Source organism: Gallinula chloropus (genome assembly GCF_964237585.1).
Source record: "Gallinula chloropus genome assembly, chromosome: 2".
Lineage (NCBI taxonomy): Eukaryota > Metazoa > Chordata > Aves > Gruiformes > Rallidae > Gallinula > Gallinula chloropus.
This window is the reverse complement of record NC_140086.1, coordinates 124,359,284-124,383,532: the sequence shown is the minus strand read 5'-3', so window position 1 is coordinate 124,383,532 and position 24,249 is coordinate 124,359,284. Positions and strand designations below refer to the sequence as shown.

At 39.0% G+C, this 24,249-nt stretch overlaps 1 protein-coding gene across 1 annotated transcript in view; it reads left to right on the top strand.

Annotated features, from left to right (window-relative positions):
• KAT2B (lysine acetyltransferase 2B) overlaps positions 1-23,696 on the top strand; it is a gene marked incomplete at its 5' end in the record, with an annotated part of 44,197 nt that extends 20,501 nt beyond the window's left edge. Inside the window, 12 exons of the mRNA XM_084279806.1 lie at positions 687-793; positions 3,012-3,137; positions 5,541-5,677; positions 7,119-7,327; positions 9,963-10,089; positions 13,042-13,152; positions 14,739-14,882; positions 17,266-17,380; positions 18,131-18,167; positions 18,481-18,544; positions 18,642-18,726; positions 21,667-23,696. Of these exons, the coding sequence (XP_084135932.1) occupies positions 687-793; positions 3,012-3,137; positions 5,541-5,677; positions 7,119-7,327; positions 9,963-10,089; positions 13,042-13,152; positions 14,739-14,882; positions 17,266-17,380; positions 18,131-18,167; positions 18,481-18,544; positions 18,642-18,726; positions 21,667-21,860 (1,456 nt within the window). The 3' untranslated portion in view covers positions 21,861-23,696. The remainder of the gene's footprint in view (positions 1-686; positions 794-3,011; positions 3,138-5,540; positions 5,678-7,118; positions 7,328-9,962; positions 10,090-13,041; positions 13,153-14,738; positions 14,883-17,265; positions 17,381-18,130; positions 18,168-18,480; positions 18,545-18,641; positions 18,727-21,666) is intronic.
• Between the last annotated feature and the right edge of the window lie 553 nt (positions 23,697-24,249).

Genomic DNA, 24,249 nt, shown 5'->3' with positions numbered 1-24,249 from the left:
TTGCTTCTGAAAGGGAATTGATGTGTTAGCCCTGTGAAGGCAAGCGTGCTGGATAGTCTGATCTGTGGAATTTCTCTCAGATAGAGTAATACCAAGAGAGGTTTAAAATTATACTGTTGCTGTAAGTGTACCAAAGAAAGATTAAAAATACTGTTACGTAAGCACAAGCATGCAATTAAATGTTACAGTAGCACATTTAAAGGAATGAAATATTTTCCTGAGAGCACTCTTAATATCTAACACGGGAATTTTATAAATCTGTAAGAGGCAAGAAACAGATGCCTTTGCAAAACACTGGTTTATCAACATAGACGTATTTTGCCATCATTGTATAACATGGGTACCTTGACATCTGTCAGCCTGTAACGTTCTTATTAGTGCACAATTTTGATCTATAAAAGTAGTTTGTAACCGTTTCTTCCTGCATTTGCAAATTAGATAAATGACACTTAAAAGAAGAGATAAATTTTCATAGGTGAAAGCACTCTACTGAATTAAGGTACTTAATGCCTACTTCAGCTTGTGATTTTGTGTGTTTGTTTTAAAGGAATTGGCCAACAGCATTTTTGTTCTGAATTATTCAATATCTTTAAATTTTAAAATGACGTAAATGCTTATTCTGAAAAAGAACCTGTTTTGGATAATCCTATTAAATTATATACACCTACACCTGATTTTGTGCCTAGGTTTCTGTCAATGCTGGAAGAAGAAGTGTACAGCCATAATTCTCCCATTTGGGATCAAGATTTCATGGTTTCTAGTTCCCGTACTGGTCAACTGGGAATCCAGACAGGTAATTTGCATTTTGTTATGGGTAAGGGAGCACCTGAATATGAAGATAACCCTGTACAAGTGATGAATTCTAAGCAATGAGGCTTATATAGTTATCTTTGTAAATAGGAGGCTCTACCGAAATCAGTCTGCCTCGAGTAAGCACAGGGTATCTGACTCTGGAGCTTCCTCATAGAAAGATCCAATTTTGATTGTAAAATCCAGCTGATTGAAATTGCCAGTGAAGCATTCAATTTGAGACTGAGTATTCAGGCGACACAGTGCACTCAGAGTGGACAAGTGAGAATCATCAGTGGGTAACTTGCTGTGGTGGTCACCTCCTTCACCCATGACAGCCCTCCTACTTCCTAGCAGTAGGAGTGTAGGGACCTGCCATGTCATCAGGGTTTAATCCCGGCTGGAAACTAAGACCATGCAGGTGCTCAGAGGGAGCCACTTGTTCTCCAAGTGGGATGAGGGAGAGAATTGGAAGAGTGAAAGTGAGAACTCATGGGTTGATGTGAAGGCAGTTTATGAGGTAAAGCAAAAAGCATACACGCAAGCAAAGCAAATCAAGGAATTCATTCCCCACTTCCCATGGGCAGGCAGGTGTTCAGCTGTCCCCAGGAAAGCAGGTTCCACCACATCTAACGGTTATTTAGAAAGACAAATGCAGTAACTTCCAGTGTCCACTGCCACCTTCTTCCCCCAGCTTCATATGCTGAGCATGACGTCATATGGTATGGAATATCCCTTTGGTTGTTTGGGGTGCACCTCCAGCTCACTCAGTGGTGGGATGGCATGAGAAGCAGAAAAGGCCTTGGATCTGCATGAGCACTGCTCAGCTGTGACTAAAATATCCCTGTGCTATCAACACTGCTTCTAGCACAAATCCAAAACACAGCCTGATACCAGCTGTGAAGAAATTAGCCTATCTCAGACAAAACCAGGACACGCATCAGATGTCCCACTGCCTTTGCAGACATGCCTTTGCCCTTCTTGTTTTTTTTAAAATAGCTTTTCCTTGCTTTGTTTCTTATCCATGCACCTTGTTGGCTCTTCTACAGCTTTATTCACTTATTCACACCCAGGGTACTGAGGTGTAAAGTTGTCTCTAAAATTGCAGAGACAGGTTGATGATGGTTTTCTTCCACTTTCCCCTTCTCCTCTTCCTTCCTGTTCAAAAGTATTTAAAATCCTGTTATGCAACTCAGGTTGAACTTAAATTTTCAGGTATTTAATTCAATATTTTGTAACAATTCAGAGTTTTGTTGGTTATCAGTTGGCAAAACCATTATGTCAGCACTATATCTGATAGTAAATCTCCTAGAGTAGTTGGGAAATTCCACTGTGACAGATACAGGCTTTTTTGGGTGAGAGATTCCTGGTTTGCACTATGAACCAGCTTTAGGTACAAGTTCCCTGCAACTGTAAAATCATGTTGCTCTCAGAGTTCATTCGGTCACATACATCTCTGTTTTAATGTGCACCTCTTAAACACTGGATTCTTGACATGAATATGGCACAAAAAGAGCTGTTGCTGGTGGCAACACCAGGATAATGGGATGCAAAGAGAAAGGCTGCAGGTGTCCAGATTACGAGCTGTCACCTCAGCCCCGCACCCGCCTGCCAAAAATCCCGACACAAGTGAAAAGTGGATGATTTGTGATGAGATTTTGGTTTGTTCGTTGTGTTTTTTTGGTTTGGGATTTTTTTGTGTTTATTTTTAAAATATTAGTCTATGGCTTTTAAAAATAAGTTTCATCCTCTTAACTGGTGCAACAACTTCTCCCTTTATTGAGTTTGATTTGTCTGACCAGTCTTAGAACGTTGTTAAAGTGGACAACTGAAGCTGAATGATGAGATGTTGCTTTTCAATAGACCCCTACAAAAAGCCTTTTCATGAAGCTAAATGCCAGCAGACTTGGCAGGTATGTGAAGGAAGCTTGTTTTCTTAGCCTGTGCTCAGCACTGCAGAATAATAAAGCCTGACACCAGCAGTCTCTGTCATCCAGCAGTAATACAGTCCCTCGTTAGGTAGAAGTTTAGAAAAACAAGTTGAGGTAAAGATTTAATGTCTCTGCTTCTGAAACGGTGGTATTGCTGTGTTGCACAAACTCAGCAGTTACTCTCAGGTGGTGGGTGTGACGTTGGGTCCATCCCTGTGCCAGTCCCTTAATCAACACGTAATGGGTTCTATGTCCTGATTTTTTTTGTGTTTGTCTTTTATGCCATTGCAGTTATCAATCCTTCTCCTGTTGCAAGATCTGTTTCATACAGTGCTAGTCCTTCATCTCTGGAGCAACCCAACAGTGGGAACATGAGTCCTGCTTGCAAAGTTTCTTCTGCCCTTGACCCAAACCTAGGTAACAAAGAAGGAGACTTGCTTTTTGGCTTCTGTCAATGTCACCAGTTGTTGCACTACATGGTGACCATTGCCTTCACTCTGCAGTAGTGCCCTTGAGGTGTTTTTGTTAAACGACACGCACACACGTACCTTTTCCTCACTACGGTAATGTTTAACTAGCAGAAATGGCAACTCTGTTTGGAAACAAAAAAAAAAAGATTTGTTTAAATTAAATTAAAATGGGAAAAGGTCTGCTGATGTTAGGGGTTGTATAAAAAGACTTTATTTGGCATACACGTATTAAGATCCATGAAAAAAGTTTCATTTAAATAAAGACAGAGCAGAAGGGGCCATTGCACTTTGTTGGGGGGGGGGGGTTGGGTTTTTTTAATATTCAGGGCTCTGAAATTACATACATTTGAGCAATAAAGAAAAGCACAGACATACCAACCAGGTTAAATTTAAAACCTGAATGAGGTCAGGTTAAATAAAAATAAAAAAGGGGGTTGGGGGAAAAAAAAAAGTTGTTGAATGCATAAATTCTCCTAATAAATCCTTTTTCAAACACCTCAGGATTAATGAGCCTGTCAAGAGAGTTTGTAGGTCAGAGAGATGATCACGAGTTTATATAAAGTAAGTCCTCAAGGAAGTAGAAATGGCTGAATGAATTCTTAGCCTCAGTTTTTGCTACAGAGGAACTTGAGGCAGCTCCTAAATGGCAGATTTCACAGAGGGACGAATTGGGAAATAGTCTTTGAAGTGGGAATGAATAGAGGATTATTAATATTATTATTATTACAGGTCAGCAAAATGAGTAGTAAGTAGTCACTAGAAAAATTACTTTTTTTTAAGAGTTTTGAAAAGAAATATGGAATTGACAAAATAATTTAAAAGTTTTGCAGCTGAGCTATCATTGGAATTGCCCTTGGCACCACAGAATTGAAATACCACAGATGCAAAATGAGTTTTTAAAGGGATTCTGAGAGAATTCAGAAAACTCTCAGTTGTAAGTCTTCTATTGCAGAGAATTAGAAGAAACTTCTGATTAAGAATGTGAGTAATGTGTTGCACAGAAATGTAGCGTGCCTTTTGTAGAATTCACTACTTGCAAATATCTGTGAAGGAACTGGTGAGCATTTAGAAGGGGTCTTGTGTGCCTGGATTTCCAGAAAGCTTTTGACAACTTCCTTCAAAAAATTGTTTTAAAACAAGAAATGAATCCTTTGGGAAAAAAAGAAGGAAGGCTCCTTCACATATAAGTAACTGTTTAAAAAGTAAGGTATAAATGATTGGGATAAAAGTTTTACAATGAAGAGATGTTAACAATAACACTCTATTGTTAAGAAAACAGTTGCACTATTTAAAGTCTGAAAAGGAGAGTAAACAGTTTAATCCTCATATATTGAGAACCCTGTATCTCTGGGAAAACAGTCTCTACCATACATGGAAAATAGCGGGCTCTAAGCTACCTGGTTGTTTAAGGAAGAAGATCTTAAAGTTGTTTGGAGTTTCCTTAGGGGAAAAAACCCAACCAACTAAATAAACCCAAACTAACTTAGTTCACCACTAAGTGCTGACCATAAAGGCAAAATTTTGTGTATCCTGGCTCTGACCTTTAGCAGATCTCTAGGGGAAAAAATAGAGGAACAAGTTACCCATGGAGCGATATTCCTGTTTGTATGCTTTCATTTGGCACTTTGCTTTTTGGGTGAATACTGATAGCTGGCTCTATCACTGTTGTTGGGCCTCTGCTGGTACTTGGTAGACATGTCTATCATGAATTTGTTTGACTGGTTGCTTTTGCTGTATTACATGTTGGTCCACGGTTAGCAGGGTAGCTAATAATTAACATGTTGTATTTTGATTTGGAAACTTCATATGGATTTTCTAAGTCAAATATGTATGTTGTGTTGGACTGTATGTGCTGCTTGGTTTACAAAAGGGGTGAAAGAAATCTATAATAGATGCTTAATTCAAATGAATCCCAAAATGAGATTTTGCGTTATCTGGAAGTATGCACAATAATTAGTGTATTGAGCACTGACCTTTCAAGGCAGCAGCACAGAGGTTGACTGCAGAAGATGTTGAAGCAAAAAGAAAAAGCAAGTAGTTTCACTGTGAGCTTACAGAGGTAGAGGAGTAGAGGTATATTCATCCTGCTGCATGCTAACATACCAGCGCGAAGACGAAACTGCAGCAGTAAGTATTGTTCGGATTTCATTTAGTTCTCTCTCTGCATTTCTACAGAGATTAAAAATCCAACCCAAAACTTGGCATGCAAACTAAAGAATATAACTCAAGGTCTAGAATTCGTCGTGCTAGTCTGTGTCAGTTTGGTTGTTTCTAATCTGTCCTGGTTTTTTGGTTGTGCTTTGGTGGTGGTGGTGGTGATGGTTTTCTTTGGTTTTTTTTTTTTTTGTAGGGGAAAAGAGAAAAAATAATGAACCCTATTCTCTGGAGGATTCCAAAAGACCAAGGGTTGTAGGAGACATTCCTATTGAGTTGATCAATGAAGTAATGTCAACGATTACAGATCCTGCAGCAATGCTTGGGCCAGAGGTGAGAAATGCATAGACTTGGTGTTCCAAATGGTCTGTTTGTAAATGGTCTGTCTTTAAGAAGTGTTCCATATGGAAAGAGTATGATAAAATAAGCCCAAAAAACGTACGGTGCTGTCAATAAGAAAGACAGAGACTCTCAAAGAGTATGGTTAAGTGAGCAAAGACTATTGATGAAATGCATCATTAACATGAAGAATAGTTCTACAGTTGCTTTTTTTTAATGTACTGTGTATGGTTTGCCAAGAGGTCTGGAAACCAGTAATGGTAAAAAAAGTAGGTCCCAGGTTGTTTTGTAAGGTACTTTTGTTACCTATTAGTTCCAGAGCATGGTTTTTATTGTTAATCATAGATGTAGATCATATGACAATGTAAATGGGCTTCAAATATTGCAGCAGAATGAAAGATGCAAAGTTAAAACCTCTGTCTAGTGTAGAAAGGCAGATCTAAACAGTTATTTGCTCTGACTTCCACAGTTGCTCTATTTTTTTTTCTGCTAGGAGAGAAAAACAAACAATTGCAGAATTGTACCATGTACAGAATTACACACTTTTTTTTTTTTTTTTTTTTTTGGCTGGCTTTTCCTCCTTCTGTTCCCTTCTCCAGGCTGTGTTTTGCCAGCAGCTCTTTTTTTGCCAAGCTTTAGCTAGAGACTGCTGAAGATTTGGAACCACCTACATTTCTTACTCAAACTATATACTGTGACTGATGGCTCTGTGTATTACAAATGCTGTGCCAGTCTGGCTGTTGGGGCTGGCAGTGATTAGAAACCCAGCAGCCAAACGTTGCTCTAAAAAGTAAACAGTATGTGCATGCAGAGATGTTTTGGCACTGTAAAACGATCTTGGGGAAAAAAAAAGTGAAATAAATTGTGTGCATTCATTTCATCTCCATTCAGATATATGGATGCCATCGCTAGCTGTGTAACAGCAAAATCAGTAGGGATTAAAATGTTCTTTTTAGGTTCTTGTGATAGTGGCATAGATAGTAGAAAGCACTACAAAAATGAAAAAAATATGACTTTGCCTGCCCTGCCATTAAAATATGTGGTTTGCAGTATGCATAGGCAGATCTACTACTTTTGTCCAAGCTGGCTGGACTGAAGAAAATAAATATACAGACTTAGCGGCATAGGCTTCAACTTGATGAGTGCCATCCCCCAAGAGATGTTGAAACTTGTTGGGTCATAACCATCACTGTTGTTACCTAATCCTGACCAAAAGAAGTTTGAGTAAGCCTTTGTACACTGTAATGTAGACTCATATCCGACTTATTTGACAGTATCACCTGTGCTGAAAGAAGATAACAGTTGTCAGCTCTGTTTTTGTGAAAAGATGGGTGAGAAGAAAGAGAGGGGATTGTTTGTTACGTCCTTAAGGCTGTTCTGTCAGAGGATGTGAAATCTCCAAAATGTGGTTTTGTTCCTCTTTTGTGCTGCACAGACCAACTTCCTCTCGGCACACTCAGCCCGGGACGAGGCGGCGCGGCTGGAGGAGCGCAGGGGAGTGATCGAATTCCACGTGGTCGGCAACTCCCTGAACCAGAAGCCCAACAAGAAGATCATGATGTGGCTGGTTGGCTTGCAGAACGTGTTCTCCCATCAGCTTCCTCGAATGCCGAAGGAGTACATCACGCGCTTGGTCTTTGATCCGTGAGTGTTGCTGGAGAGGGGGTTGGCGGGTGAGACTGGGAGAGCCTGGAGCTGGTTGCAGGCAGCAGTGCATGAAGGGCCCAGCTGAGGGCAGCTCTGCCCTTTTCCCAACTTTTCAAGGCCCTGTAACTCCTGGCTAATCCACTGGACTGTACCTAAATACTGTCTCAGTGGCTACATTAATAAGTGCTGCCTTCCTGTGGCTTGTGGGCCTGCAGGGAGGGCTCCTACGTATCTTGTACTTTTGAATGTTAGAATGGAAAGTCAGAAGGTAATTGTGGTGCCTATTAGTGGCTTCCAGGCCCATACTAACTTGCAGGCTGCTCCATCCTCTATAGAGATCATGTACCAAATGGCAGCAAGAGACTGATGTTTTTCAGTGAGAAGGACTGGAGGGACTTATGAAGAAAGAACATTTATGTCAACATGGGAGATATCGCTCCTCACCCAAGCATGTTGTTTTCATCTTTATCAGTGCAAGTTTCTATGCTTTATCAGTGCAACTCTTGCTTTTGGGTGCAAATCTACACTGCAGGCACTTGAAAAGAGACACATTGGCTCTATCAGCATCCACAGATTGCACATGTCCTCCACCTAGCCTAGTGTCCAGGCTTAATTGTGCCTCAGCTGCTCAAGAACAAAGGGAAGTTCTCCTCAAAAGTGTCGGCTTTTCCACCGTTGTGTTTCCTGCAGAGCCTGCTTCCTCTTGACCAGTGTGGTCTCCCCAGATTTGTGCCTCTGAACAATCCATGCATGATGATGGCCTAGGGGCCCACTGTACTGACCACAGGACCTCACAGTGGAGGGTGCATATGGCTCATTGCTCTGTGTGAGGAGAGACTTTGAGGAGCCCTGACTGAGCTGACCACAATCAACTGCCCAGCCTACTTCATGGAAGAGCCTTCCTCCACCACTGGTGATATCAGCCTCTACCTTTGTGCCCAGTATTGTAGCTGCAGCAGTTACGAAAACGTTTCTGGGACCATTTCCTCTGCTTTTAGGCTCACTAGCATTCCCCTCAGCAATGCTGCTGGGTCTGTGTGGTCCCTGAAGCATGAAGGGTCTAGTGCTGGGGACTGTTGGACAGGACTTTGGTCTCAAGGTACAGGAGACTGATCTTGTAGCTGCCTTCTGGGTTCTTTGCCTCCAGAGAGCATTGTTCTTTTCAGGGCCAGCACCAGTTGAGATCCTTTTATTTCTCCTGTGTTCAGTGACAGCCACTCTGTTGGGAGAGAGGCAGCGCTTGGATCTTGTCTGAGCTTAGGAGCTCAAGCAGAAGCTACCACCTGAAGAAGCCACAAAATGTTTTGATGTTGAGCTGACCTCCCATATTTCTCTAGGTCTTCCCTTACTGGAAAAGACTCTTTTAGTAGGCTGAGAGGAACTGCTGGTAGTTTAAGTGCTCTTCAGTATAGATATCTGTCTGGAGAGCAGTCTGTGTTTGGGAAAGAAGCATAGATATTGCTCCAGGAAGAAAATGCTCTCCTTTATGTGCCTGTGACAAACAGTTGGCCAAAAGGAAGTGAACCATTTTGCCTGGATTGCCTGAGCCACTCAGAGGGCCCCAGCATGTGCCATGAATCTCCAGTGACACACACTGGGAACCTGTGCTGAGGAGTGGGTACACGCAAACCTAATCAAGTAGGAGATACTGGAGTCCGACAAGTTTCTTCCCAAATTTCTTTCAGCTGTTACCTTTCTTATTAGCACTTTCAGTCTTCTTTTTTCTGAAATGGCCATCCTTACCGAACCTTGTAGCTTAAGCAAATCAAACATGAGGAAACAAAATTAAAAGCTCAAGCTGCTACTTTGCTTCTGTTCTTCCAGAAATAAAAAGCACCACAGTAAGTGCAAGAAGAATTGGTGGCACATATAACTACTTCTGAGAGTTTTGGCACCAACTTCACGCCCCCTTAGCCGCCCACCCCCCTCACCCTCAAGATATCTTCTGTAAATTTACTTCATTGCTTATACAATACATGTGATACTGTGTGTCAAATAATCTAGAGAACAGGTGCAGTGTATATCTTTCCAGACCTTGAGGACGACACTAAAATTCTTAGTCGTTGACACAGGAGTTCATATTGCACCTTGTTATATCTTCCCTGGCAGTTAATGGAAGTGTGGTAGAAATGGATATTTCTCCAGATCTTTATTCCACTAAATATGAAATATCCTTTATTCCTTCATCAGCTGCATTTGAAATGGATAGCTTAGTTGTGGAGAGTGCATGCAAGGAAACAGGAATCCCTTAGAAAGGACTTGCTGTCCTATAACTCCATTAATTTCTAATTTAGTCAGAGTAAAATTGTTCTGAGAATTGCACAGTGGCATAACTGTTAGCGATGGCATTAATGAAAGCAATGCAACTCTTACTTATTGGGCATTACCCTCATACCTGGGGGTACTTGGCAAGGCTGGGATCTTGCTACATAAACAGTCGGCCTTATGGTAAATTCAACACAAGATGTTAAAATAGCAGCTCTTCTGTAGATACAAGCAACTGTCTCAACAGAGGCATATACAATTGCATTAGCATCATGGAAAGAAGTGAATCGAGTTTCTGAAAAAGGAGGGTAATGGCACATTATGTTCTATGTACATGAATTAAAGTGACTTATTTTTGTCTACCCAGGAAACACAAGACCCTTGCATTAATAAAAGATGGTCGCGTTATCGGCGGTATCTGCTTCCGGATGTTCCCCTCCCAGGGATTTACGGAGATTGTTTTCTGTGCTGTGACTTCCAATGAGCAAGTCAAGGTAAAAATAATTCTCTGCTACTGTTTATTAAACATGTTAGAATCCCATTCACTACTGCATACGCTCCTGATTTTGTTAGGCAAATTGAATATATATCGCAGGGTCACCAAATGGAATTCAAAAGGCACAGTGGTTCAGAATATACTATACAAAAGCTAATGTTCAGATTTATAATTGTCAGCATAATAGTAAGATTAATTGTAATAGTAATAATAATAAATCTTCCCCAAAATAAAAATAGTGGTCATTTGTGTACCATTTTTGGACTATTCACTCCTGTCTTCATTAATAGTAGCATATCGCCTCATGATTGACTGAAATTTGGGTGTAGTGTTTTATCTCAGAATAAGCACATGCACAATTTTATAAGGTCTTTCTTGAGTTCCTTTCACATAAAGTTCTCAGAGGGTTGAGAATTAGCTGCTACATTCAGAGAATGTAGAGCACTGAATACAGGAGGACTACAGGTAGATCTGTGACCGTTTGTTTCAGGATTTTGCCTTTAGGTGGTGCTGTAGCTTTATGTTTTTCAATTGAAACTGTTAGAGCTGAGATGTGGATGAAGTTAGTTTCTAGCTGTTAAACATGCAGGAGTTCTGTGCCCTACTTTGAAGGAAAGAGCTCTGAGTGTGGAAGGGTAACACAGTGGGATTGAAAGCCTGGGACAATTTTTAGTACTTGTGGTGTTTTATTTAATTCTGGTGTTAGAGAGCATTGGCTTGTCATAAAAGTATCTGAGTGTTTTAGGAAATGTGAATGTTGGGTCTGTCTGTTCCAGGCTTGGACAGTTTTCAAAAGGTGTTTTCTACTAAAACAACCAACTGCACCACACAAGTTAAGTTGCCAAAGGTGTGTCGCCAATCCCTAATAATGGAAATAAATCTGACCTTGCCTAGGTTGCATATGCATGCAGAATGCACAGTTTCTGCTGTTACTTTCTGGGTACCTCGTTGTATGTGAAGATCCATTAAATATTTCTGAAAATTCGTCTTCCCACTTTCCTGTATGAGTAAGGTGACCCCTGCCAGCAGGGATCTGAGAAAACCTAAATGTTCACACACGGGTGAACTGCCTTTTGGGAAAAAGGAATTCCTCATTTAATTCAGTTTGAGCCTGGAGTAAGAAATATGGGTATTGTTTTCCTTTACATGTGATATTTAAAAATTGGACTGGTTTTGGGATTGTTTGATCCTGTTACAAAATTATTCTAAATTTTAGTGTACTCCTTTTAGGATTGTTGGACTGAGAGTGAATGAATCCTGTGAAGGCTGTAAAAATAATAAGCCAGCGGAAAATTTTTGAAGTAATAGTTGTCATAACTGATGGAAGTTCTTTGAGACCCAAAGCAGACATTTCTGTCAGAGATTAGGTGCTTTAGAATTACTGAACTGAACCGCAGTGTTTCAGGTGTAAATAAAGTGTCAGTCTCTCATGGACTGTGTCCTGCTTGTGAAAAGGGGAGTGAGGATCTTGGCTAGCTCATTGACTGCTGGCTTTCATTTAAGGAAAACATTTTTCATTCAAATTTTTTGTTCAAGGTTTTCATTTTCATCCTCTCCAAAGAACTTGAGAACTCAAATTGTCAATTAGAAAGTCTCTTTATTATCATGAGCACATCTGAGATCTAAGAAATGCTGTGTCACTTAAAATGTCATCAGTTTCAAACCACTTCTTTGTATTTGACACCATGCACAATATGTGCTACTTTAACAAATGAACACATGACTTTAAGACCGTCCTACAATTCAGAAGTATTTATTTTTAAACATATGAGGTCTTAATTTCTCATATGAGGACTGAATACCAGATGCTCCAAACACTAGCTGGAAAGGAAGGAGAAATGCACAAATTCTTTACCTGGATTGTTAGTATTTTAAAGAAAATAGATCACTACTATATTTTTTTTATTGACCTTCAGTAATCTAACTTGCTTTCATCTGGCTATTGTCATGTTTTAGACTATTAAATTGTGAATTAAATTAGAACTGTGTATTTTCTCATCTAGTTTTCTGGCTTACATACATAAGTAAAAGATTCCCCACTTTTCAAGAACACAGTACTTGAAAACTTCCTGTGTATATTTCTGTAAGTGACCAGTTATTCTTCATGATGTTAAAATTGGAACATATGCAGGAACAATGCATTACTATGGGTTTTCCTGTCTATTGTACGTTTCTTCATCTCATAGCAGAAAGGGAAGACTGTAGCTTACCTTGAAATGTGAATAAATGGCACTTTTTGTTTACTTTGGAGTTGAATGAAAATGGAAATTATTCCTTTGTGCACTCAGAGGGCATAGGTATTTATTCGATTGTGGACTCAATAATTTTCTGCTGCTTATTATGGTAATAACTGTTTCACTATTTCCTTTTATGCCCTATGATAAATTCAGATTATAAATCCTCTGAGGCAGAGGCTGTTGCTACTACAGGTGCACAGAACAAAGTAAAACAGAGATTTTGTCTCAGAATGGATTCCTCTAGAAGGATTAATTTTGTCATTTCTATTGCTTTGCGATTTTTAGGTGATAAGGCTAATTATGATTGCAATATGTGTAGTTTAGTTATTGGTGAACTATGTATTAGTTGATATCTAACTTCAGAGGAAAAAACCAGATATGCATCTTGAATTACAACTTTCAGCACAACATTACCTCTTTAGAGCCATGCTTTACCCCTAGAGACAGCCGAGACTTTGGTCTCTTTGAGGTTAAAAGTGAATCAATCACATGCTAGAAACTGTGATACTGTGGGTCACAAAGATAACCTTACAAGGCAGAAAGCACTTTGTTCTTGAGTACATCTCACAAAGTTAGTTATGAGAAAATCTTTAAAGCAGGATCTAAAGGAAAGACATCATTTTGAAAAACAGTCTCTAGTAACCGTCAGTCCACAGTTTCTCCAACCCCCAGAGGCTTTGTAACTAACGGTTTTTCCTTTGTGTTTCACACAGGGTTATGGGACTCACCTAATGAACCATCTGAAGGAGTACCACATCAAACACAACATTCTCAACTTCCTCACATACGCGGATGAATATGCTATTGGCTACTTCAAAAAACAAGTAAGTCAATGGAAGAAATTACTTGGTGTGAGAAGTTAACATCTAGCAGTGCTGAACTAAACCACTAGACACGATAAACTAGTTGGATAAAATGCATAGTGCAATTTTATGTGCATGTTTTTATCTATAAAATATGCTGCACTCCTCTTGTGTAATGAAATTGGCTTATAATGCATTTTACTGTGATGGAATCATCTGAATAGCCGTATGATCTGCTCTATAATTTTTGACTCTACAAACCAGTCAGATGGGGCTTGGCTACAGCTTCAATCATTCAGTTCCTTCACTGGTTCTATAAGAAATCTAAATAAAGACCAAACTTACCTATGGCAGACTAGAACTTACCTGACTTGTGCTCACAGCTCCTCCTGGTTTGGAGCACGAGGTTCATATTCAGGAAAGACTGTGATGTCTTATCTGCCAAATAGATTTGATAGATTAAACAGGTGTCAACTGTTTGGTCAGGTGATGGAGTGAAGATGGTGTCAGTCTATTCTGAGAGATGTACAGCAATAGAAATGGAGGCAACAGACACAGGTTGGATCATGGGAAATTGCAACTAGATAAAGGATTTCTTTTTTCTTCCCATTCTAAACGTGGAAGTGTGCCACCAGAAAGTGTTGCCCAGAGAGGTTGTGGAACCTCTGTCCTTGGCACTCTTCAAGACTGGGCATGGTCTTGAGCAACCAGATCTGACGACAACCTGCTGTGAGCAGGGATGGGGCTGGATGACCTCCTCAAGTCTCTTTCAACCTCAGCTGTTCTGTGATTGTGTGTATAAAACTGACACAATTTGCATTTCACCCATTCAAAATTAATAAAAGCTGGGTTTGTGATACTGCTATCAGATCTGTGCAGACACAGACCCTTTTCATGTCTGTGAAATGTCCCTTCCCCAAGTGCTCAGTCTCCATGGAAGTCTAAAGCCTTTGATGATAAATTGTGAGGCAGAAGTGCTGGTTGGGTTCCTGATTTTTGCTGAGGTTTCAATAGATTCCACTGTAACTGAAGAATAAAAGGCAGCTAAAGTAAGAGTCCTACACTGGTTTTATCTCGGTTAATTCTTTTGTGGTTTTGTTTTTCAATTAAATTTGAACTTAAGTATGAAGACTGTAGTATAGCTTTTGAACTTTTAATAGGATGTGTTATCATTTTTTCTCTTGAAATACAAAAGTAAAAAGAAAAACCCATGGTATTTTTCTGCCTATAAAATACAGCCATCTCATGACTTCAACTGCAACTTTGACTACTGACTACAGGGCTGGTATCCTTCAATATTAAAATAGCAATCTTTTTAAAAAAAGCCAGAAAATCTATCAGCAGTAAAAATCTTTTCCCCTATGCATCCCCATCTCCCCACTTTTCCTATACATATAAGCAATTATCTATTATTGTATTGGGTGATTCCCACAAGAAGGTGTTTTGCAACACTATGAACTGTGGTCTGTAACTCTTCCCATTGTATTGTCCCTTTTATAACATTATGGTGAATTTGGTTCTAAGTAATCATAGCATTTCAGTTAAATGTAAAAGGAAAATGGCCTCATGATAAATCGAGGTTTTGTTTATTTTATTTTCTTCTTCAGGGTTTCTCCAAAGATATAAAAGTACCAAAAGCAAAGTATGTTGGCTACATCAAGGATTATGAGGGAGCTACATTAATGGGATGTGAATTAAATCCAAGGATCCCCTACACGGAATTTTCTGTCATCATCAAAAAGCAAAAAGAGGTAAAGGCTGGAATGAAACACTGTACATTATAATCTATTCAGATGTTTAATAACAGTTCACTCAGTGCCAGGTTGGCTCTCTTCTCTGCTTTGGTGCTTAAAACATTGGAATGTATATTTCTATTAGTTAGAATATTTTTTTCCTTGAAGTTCCAGTGCCATAACTGCAGTTGAAGCATTAAATTCTATCTTACTAACTGTATGGTAGCAGATGTGTTGAAAAATGCTGACATTTTGAGGAGCATTTCATGGCTAGATTTGATTATAGATGATACGAAGAAAACTATGGTGACATTAATGTGTTCTACAGCTCTGTCAACTTTTTTCTCCCCCCACCCCCTATGACAGTAGTGTTCATTAGAGTGACTTTTGAACAGATTATTTCTACTGCTGTACATTTAGCTTACAACATTCCTTTCACTTCATGCATTGGGAAAGTTTTCATATGTCCATACAATATAGATCATAATTTTTTCTGTTTCATTTCTTGGTTGGGTTGCTCTTCAGATCCCAGTCTATTGCTTCATATGTCACTTTCTCCTCAGGGATGGGAAGTTGTCAGGGTGGGTGGATAGTTGATGTGTCTCTTACAGCCTGTGGCATCATAGCCATGTTTAACTGCAGTGATACAGTTCTTTGCCCAAATCATCAACATGGTGCTTCCAAAAACCTAAGTTTTTGAGATTTTGGGCTCTGGGACTGCTTTATTAGCATATATTATTTTGCATTCTTCACTCTTCCACTTTGTGGGGTGTCCATATTTTTCTGAAGCACTTGGAGGCACTCCACTTTGTCTCCAAGTGCCTTGGTCCTCCAGACATCTCACGTCTACCTTTATTAGAAGGAAAGCTGCTATTACACACTGATCTATGCTGTTGTATCTTCTCTGTACACCTCTGGAAGTGCATTGGCGTCGCCTGTTTGACGCTCAAAACACGGATCAGGCTTTTTTCCCCACTCCAAGGAAATTTAGAAATGGGCCTCTCAGTCTGCAGCTTTGTGAAGAATGTTCCCTCGTGTGCTCAAATCAAAAGCAGTGACGATGGTACCTGTACATAAGTAGAATTTTGACTGTTGACAGTATGGATTGCAAACTCATTTGATTTGCTTCTGGCGTTGGTTGGCACTGGACATTAGACTTCCCTAGTCCTGTCCTTTTAGAGTTGAAGCTTTTCACTGGATCTAAACTTTTTACTTACGGCTGCTAAAACCACATCACCTGACACTGGGTAGCAGTCACAGAGCACCAGTTGTGAGTTGGCGCTGCATGATTGGTAGCTCATTGACAGGCATTCTGAAAAATACCTTTATGCAGAGTTTTGTGACCTGCTGACTTGTGGGCAATCAGTGTTACTGATTGAACATCTTGTTTTAATCACAAAGAGCCACTAGTTCCTAAGTTATAAGAAGGGTTTAAGGTGGAATTAACAATTTGTTTGAAAGTAATTTTTGACACGACGATGGAATTTAGCCATGGTGCTGTTGTGTACTGTATTTCTCTTAACTTTTGTATTGGAAGTCAGTTTGTTGTTTTTTATCTTTCCTCTTTGAGAGAAAATCCTATGTGTGGGAGAGTGAAGGTCTTTAAACATAGAAATATGTCCATCTTTATTAGTTCCAAAGAAAATGGTTCCTCCAACTGTGGCATTCTGAGTGGCTGTGCATTTGTTTACTCACAGTTATGGAGTAAGCCATTTTGAAAGTGACACATTGAGGACACACAAAGCTTAGGTAAGCATCTAAGTGTGTATCAAAAGCACCAGAGCAAATTACTTAGAATTCAGGTAATGAGAATGCAAAGCAGAACAGAGCATACCCCAGAAAGGGAAAAGTCTTTCCTGGCGTTTGCAAGCAGATAGAATTTTGGTTCCAAGGAGTGGCATCATTCAGACTTCACGGAGAGAAAAATCTGTGCTAAGAGTATCTCTGACTGAAACCTAAGCAACTTTGAAGTGAACAGGTATTTCTGAAGTTGTGGAACATGAACATGCCTGTGTATTGAAACGTGTGCGTTCAGGAGCATCAGCTGTTAGACTTAGAGCCAGTTCCCAAACCTGCTTCCAGGTATTTTCATTCCCTACCTCTGCTGCCTCCTTCTCAGGACCTCTGCAGCTTGCAATGGATTCAGCAAGCAATGACTCCTCCTCTTCCAGATTTGTGCCTAAAAAGGCAGCTGAGAGGCTTGGTAGGCTCATCTGCAGAACCAGTGTTTGCCGAGGTTGCTCACCCCTGTTACCAGCTTCAGCGTGTCTGAAAGAGCCATAAGATTAGGAAGCAAGAGCACTTCTGTCCATAGCAGTTTTGCATTAATCCTCTGGGTTACTTTTGATCAAATTGATCTTTGTTTGTTTGTTCATTTGTTTTCTCTGATGCTTTATTACAGATCATTAAGAAGCTCATAGAAAGGAAACAAGCTCAGATACGGAAAGTGTATCCTGGCCTTTCTTGCTTCAAAGATGGAGTACGGCAGATTCCTATAGAAAGCATTCCTGGAATTAGTATGTATCAATCTCTTTTAATGTAGAATGGCCCAAGAAAGGTCCAGGACTAGAAATGCTAATGTAGCCACATGTTTCTTTTTGATTAAAATGTAGTTGTTTTGGTCTGCTGATTTGATTTCTTTGAAGATGTTATTGTTTCCATTACAACTGCTGTCTGAGGCTTCCCCAAGGCATCCCAGGCTAATCCTCTTTTATGTACATGTAATTTTATTTGTATGTGATGCCTCTTTGATTTGCATTGCAGTGTAGTCAGCAGTTTCCCTCTGGCACCACTGTTGTGTACTGAGCTCCTGTACAAGGATGAGTTCTGTGCTAAACATGGACTTACAGGACAAAACAGAATCAGAACGTTTAATTATCATATTCTGAGGGATTTTTTCAACCATGCTTTTCTGTAATTTATTCTCTGTCCCTAGGGAATCAAATTGGATAACTTTGACATCATTATCCTTTACAGAGGTTGTGGTAAAATATGTATTGAATTATTGGTGGGGGAAAAAAAAAAGTGTTTCATGTAGGAAGATTTTTAGAATTTTTTTCATCAGTTTGGAGGAAGAATCACGTAGGAAATTGAATGGGGCTGTAGGCTAGAGGGTTGTGTTTTTTATTAGGCATAGCTTTTATTAAAACAAACCCATTTTACTGCAGCAGTGCTGAAATGGCTTATCTTTTTAGAGTTGCAATAACTCAGTTAACATTTTGACCTACTGTAGTTCCCATGTAATCTCTCATGTTGTTGGTGTACAGGAGAGACTGGCTGGAAACCAAGTGGAAAAGAAAGAGGGTAAGTGCTGCACAAAGTAAAATGATGAAGCAGTTTGGAGGTACCTTTGTGAAAAGTCTTTTAAACAGTGATGTCATTTGATATTTCCTTCCACACATTGGAAAATAGATAAAACATCTGCAAGGGGCGACATAAGTGCAGGGGGTTTTTTGAGGGTGTTTGGGGTGATGTAGGGGTTTGTTTTGTTTTTTAGATTTTTACTTCTTCCATAAAATGCTTGAAACTTTGGAGTTGGTTTTAGGTAAGATATACATCGTAGGGATGAAGCTAAGTGATTCAAGCTAATCTTTCTGTATTCATGTTTTCTTTCAAGTAAGGAGCCCAAGGATCCAGATCAACTTTACAGCACATTAAAAACCATCCTGCAGCAGGTGAAGGTGAGTGCTAGTTCTAGTTTACCCTTTGTAAATATTTTTAAATGATTTCCAATATAGAGTTTCCATATTAGATACCTTACTTTTTTTTTTACCAAAGAGCCATCAAAGCGCTTGGCCCTTCATGGAACCTGTGAAGAGAACAGAAGCTCCTGGATATTATGAAGTTATAAGGTTTCCCATGGGTAATGCCATTAACATTTTTTAAGTATAGAGTTTAAAAATCTTTATAGCTGGGGACATAGCAGATAAATTGTAATTGGATTGGTTTATGTCAAAAGATGTGCTTTTACTTGTGGCCGAATCGCTTGCAGCTCTGAAGTGCCAAGAGTACGATGCTGTCATTTGAAATTTATGACTGCTTTGTGACCTCTGTGAAGCATCTGCAGTGTAGACATGTGAAATCTTAGTGCACCCTAGGGAGCCCTAGCAAGCTCTTAAACGATGCAGTCAGCTAGGAGCGTTCGGGACTGAGTTGGTTTATGTGAGCTGTATGAATATGTTCTCGTGTGTGGTAATTGGTCATTGCAGATCCTACTGGTACGTTAAAAAAATCTCAAAGCAAAGTTTCAGGAACACCTAAGCTTTGGAATTGGTTTGAAAAACACATTTAAACTTTCTAAATTGCATGAATTTCAAAAATACCAGGGTTTTCTAATTACATCCTAACAGTTTGCTCCAGTTCAAGCTTAGGAAAATGCTTCATGCAACTGATTGTAAGATAACTTTTATCTGTGCATTTTAGATCTACCAAAATTGTCCAAGGTAGTTTATTTGCTTATTTAAATGATGCAGCTCTGGTTTATGCAGGATTACTTGCAAAGGGAAGTACACAATTGCTAGTAATACTTTCTTTGCTTTCGACTTCTGGGTCATATAATTTCAATGATGATGCAGTGCTGTTTAAATAGATGCTTGGTTTGATTTGTAATGCAGCAGATGTAAAACCGAATCCTGCTGCTCCTTCATTGTTTATCCAATACTCACCTCCATCTTCCTGATTATGGTTTCTGTGCCTTTTAATGTTATTAGAGAATGAAATACAAGTTAGTTGCAGGCTGCTATCTATCAGTTTCTCAGGGAATTAAAGTGTTTGTTCATGTTGCAGGCTCCTAGCCTGTGTGTAACAGTTTGGCTTAATGATTTTTTTATATTCAAATTATAATTTCCAAATAGAACTTCATAAACCAGCATACGGCTTCCTGTATCCCTGACAGGAATGTATTTTCTAGCAATGAAGAAAAACAATGTTGACACCTTCCAGTGGCAGTGTTTTCTCTCTTTGCTTTTCTGAGCAGGGGTTGGGTCTTGCTGGCTCTTTAATGTGAACAGTGGTTACAAAGAATTTACTGCCTGGGTTTTGCAAACTCGAGATAGCAGCGTGGTCTGTCCTTTCCTTGTTCAGTTGTATTACGCTGGAACTGAGGCAGTGGCTCTCATTTTAGGATTAAGCTGAGGTTTGGTTTGGTTTGGTTTTTGCTTCGGGTTTTTTTCAGCTAAGGAGCCCAGCACAACCAAACCCCGTTTGGATTCATCAGCTTCTGCTTGCTTTCTGCTCTCACTGCCAGCATGCTGATACTGTACAAAAAAATTGCTCAGACATAATTCCAATTAAAAAGAAACAACATTGTCTTTTCTTATGCTATCATAAGTTACAGCATTTGTCTTTACATTTGCATGCAGAATGAACTGTACAGTATTTGAGAGGTATGGCTGTAGTCTTTTCTGACTACCTTCTCAAACTGTTTCCTTTTCATCTGCAATTCAAAAGCTGTATCCCTGAGTGACAGATAGAGCCAAACTGTCACTGTAGTTAGAAGAGAACAGTTTAACTGACCAGCCAGACAACAGTTTGCTTTAGGGTGAGCTGAGCAGCCTTCTCAGTTGGATGCTCTAAGATGACTATGGATATCTAGTTTAGATGTAGGCACCTACATTTCAGGCTTCGTAGGAGCTGGATGAGCCTTTGCTTCTGCAAAATACTGTGTAACGTGAGTGAATGGCAAGTTTTATATCGTTGGAAGAGGTATTTGAGAGCATCCATCAAACCTCTCTTAAATAATCTCATTTTATTGAGATTTATTTATCTATTTTACTAGTCAAATCTCTCCTGAAAAAAGAAACCAAAAAATAACAAACTAAAAATGCCCTCAACTCTATTATTAAATCTTAAGTATAAATTCCTTTGCACTGGAGGTCTCTTGTCTCTCCTTTCCTTGTAATAGTTTTGGCAGTAAGTCATCTTCATTTCAGCTGTTTGTGTTACAGTTTCACAAAGGTGCTGTGGAAGCCTGGCTCAGGCATTGCTAAAAAACCCCCCAGTTGTTAGAGCATCCGAGGTGAGAAGAGCCAAGGCATCCAGCACACCTCCCACTACTTCTATTCCTGTGCTGGCTCCTAGAACACTTGTAATGTAGGCAAAACTTTTAAATGCCTGAAAAGAATCACTGGGAAAGCGACATTGTGGATTACACTGGGGAGGTTTCTGTGTTTTATGGATGACTGATTTTAGCAGAAAGGAATGTATTTCTTAAAGAATGAAGTAAGTGAAGATTTTGTGTGATGTGGTGAAAGCAGGAGAGATCTGTTCTCACGTAACTCTGGAGATACATAACTACATTTTCAAGATTAAACTAAAATATACATGGAGGATGGAAAAAACTTAGTTTTTCAAAGCTGCAAGTACTGCTTACAGATAGGTGTTTCGTCTCCATGTTCTCACAGAAGTGAGGATTTTAGGTTAACATACATGTTTTGTGGCTTGATTTCACAAATTATTCAGGCCTAAGGCCTCCTCCAGGAGAGCAGTTAGAGGAGAGTCAGGGCCACCTCATCCACTGAAAACTGAAAGTATCAGAGAGCACAAAACAATCATGCTTTAATCTTTTGAAGAACAAAAAATAAACTGTAGACCAAGTCATTCTTCCAGTGAAATAGTTTAGTTCCAGGGTTCAGTTGCTGTTGAAGCTAAAGAAGGGGCTGCACCTTTACCTTAGATGTAGGCAATTTGGGATTCCAAATCCTAGCTTGGTCAGTTCATGGTAAATAGCAAATGGGTCTGAAGGGATATTGCATACAAGAATTGTTTGAATCAAACGCTGTTACTCTATTTTTCTTCTGTACAGATCTCAAAACAATGAGTGAGCGACTCAAGAATAGGTACTACGTGTCTAAGAAATTGTTCATGGCAGACTTGCAGCGAGTCTTTACAAATTGCAGAGAGTACAACCCCCCCGAGAGCGAATACTACAAATGTGCCAATATACTGGAGAAATTCTTCTACACAAAAATTAAAGAAGCTGGATTAATTGACAAGTGACACTGTCTCTTTTACAACCAATCAGTGTGCCTACTTTATGGGCAGGGGAAGCCGTTATATATCTGAGTTGTGGGACTTTAACGTTTTCAAGAAACTTCTGTTTAATACTTAGCACTTTTAAAAACCCTTTTAGTTTTGCAAAACATGTATTATACTGAACTTACAAAAATTATTTTATTAAAATGCTTTATAATGTATTTAATTATGGAAAATTTCTTTTGTGTGCCCATTACAGTATGTTCATAGTAAGTTTATCAGCTACAGCCTCAGAAACCCCACGAAACATGTGGGAAATTGCACATGTTTGGGAATATGAAGAAAATTCCCAGACAACAGATGTTATAGCTTACCTAATGCAGTACCTATTTGATAAAGTTTTAGTATTTTTTTCCAGTAAAAATAAAAAAAAAAAGAAAACAGTAAGGGAAAACAACAGTTGGGGGGGTTCTGAAACACTTGTTTCTTTGTAGAGTCTTTTTATAAGATATTATTTTTTAAAAGAAACACTCAGCTGGTTGAAAAGCTGTGAGAGAAGAGCATCCAGTTCTGAAAAAGGACTGCCTGCAATCTTTGATAGATGCAAGTTTTTCTATTCGTTTTGGGTTTTGATAAATATTTTACTTGCAAATTGTAATCTCATAACCACTATTTAAAAAAAAAAAAGGAAAAACAAAGATACCTGGCTAGATGTGTAATGTCATAGTGACTTGGCTTATGCAGGACATAAGTACCCAAAATAACTTCAGAGAACCTGATTCGCATATACCAGACAATTTTAATGGGTTGAGTAAAGGTTTTCGATGCACTTGATCATCTACCCTCTTTACTACTCTTCACTGATAAATTCTTTAGGTTATTCAGCAGAGAGAAGACTGTTCCTCACAAAGGAGGTCAGCATGTGACAGATTCTAGCTTATAGACTTGGCTCTGTGGTAAACTGGATTTTCTACCAAGCTTTATTGTAAACGCTAATTAACTGTGATTATTTAGACCCAGGAACATACTAACACTTTACAACTCATGTTCGTGTATTTTCAAATTGAGCACATATATATATTATATATATATATTTTGCTGCTTACACTACATTTAAGAGGTACACCTAACTTTTCTAATGGAGATCAGTACAGGCCAAAAAGCTGTCACTTGATACTTTCTAATTGGCATTTAGAAGTGTAAATTATAATTGCTTTTGTGAAAAAACAGATTTAACTTTCATTCTTGGTGTTTTATATTTACAGATGTTACACTGGTAAAACTCAGTAGCTATAAGACTGAAAAAAAAATCCCAATCCTGTGCTGTGTCAAAGACTAGAATTCCTGCAAAAATCCCTGTGCAATGTTAAATCACCAGTCGATTCAGCAAGTAGATGTCAGGAACTGCCTGGAAGTAGTAAATGTGGTACACAAGGTGTTCAAAATGTTAACACTAGACTTGCCATAGTATTTTGTATAAGATTAGTCTGACTTACATTTGGATCTATAACAAAGGTACAGTGAGTATTTTTTTTCTTTTTAAATAGCCAATACTGGATGCTGTAATCCTGTTTTTGTAGATTGGGCCTACAGATGCACCTGTTAAGCTTGGTATCCTGTGAAATTTTGTTATTTTCAGAGTAGATTTTCTTATCGTCTTTCAATCAGATTGTCTCTTCTATATTGAAACATTTGTTTTCTAATTTAAGAATTAATATTTTCATAGATACTGTGCAATAAAGTTACGGTAGGATATGTGGTTTTGCAAATGCTTTAACAGCTGATGAACTTTACATTTGTAAAATTAATATATTGTACTGGTACAGAATAGTTTTAAATTATATATGTATAAAACTCTTCTTCTTCTGGTCTCTTTTTTTCATTGAATAGTCCTTGCACTAAAACTATAAACACTGAAGTGACATCACAGCTGAGCCCAGTGGAGCTACAACAGTGTAATTAGTGCATCTTCCATCTGTGTGAGAGTGTGTACAAAAAAGCCTCCATGTTCACTGGGAGGAGGGACTCCTGAGCTGAGCTTTCAGTGGGAAACTCAGTGAGTACAGAGCTGGGAATGCTAGAGCCAGGGCTGTTACACCGCTCTCTCTACATCTCAAAAAACTTTAACTGTTAAAAAACGTTGATTAACCTCAAAGTATGCTTTTATTTACAAGACAGTTGTACATAGTAGCAAACTACCCTCCAGTTTGAGCTTGTGGTTACCTACTATCACCCTGATGTTAGTGTTAAGTCAAGTCAGAGGGTATGCTTACTTCACATGCCCTGAACAAAGCTGGACAGGGCAATTACAGGCTGTGAAAATTGGGGGTGCTTTTTCCCTATCCACAAAGATATAGTCCTGTGCCCTACTGTGTGAAAGTGTAGTACCAAAGAGCAGTCAAAAGAGGCTTAA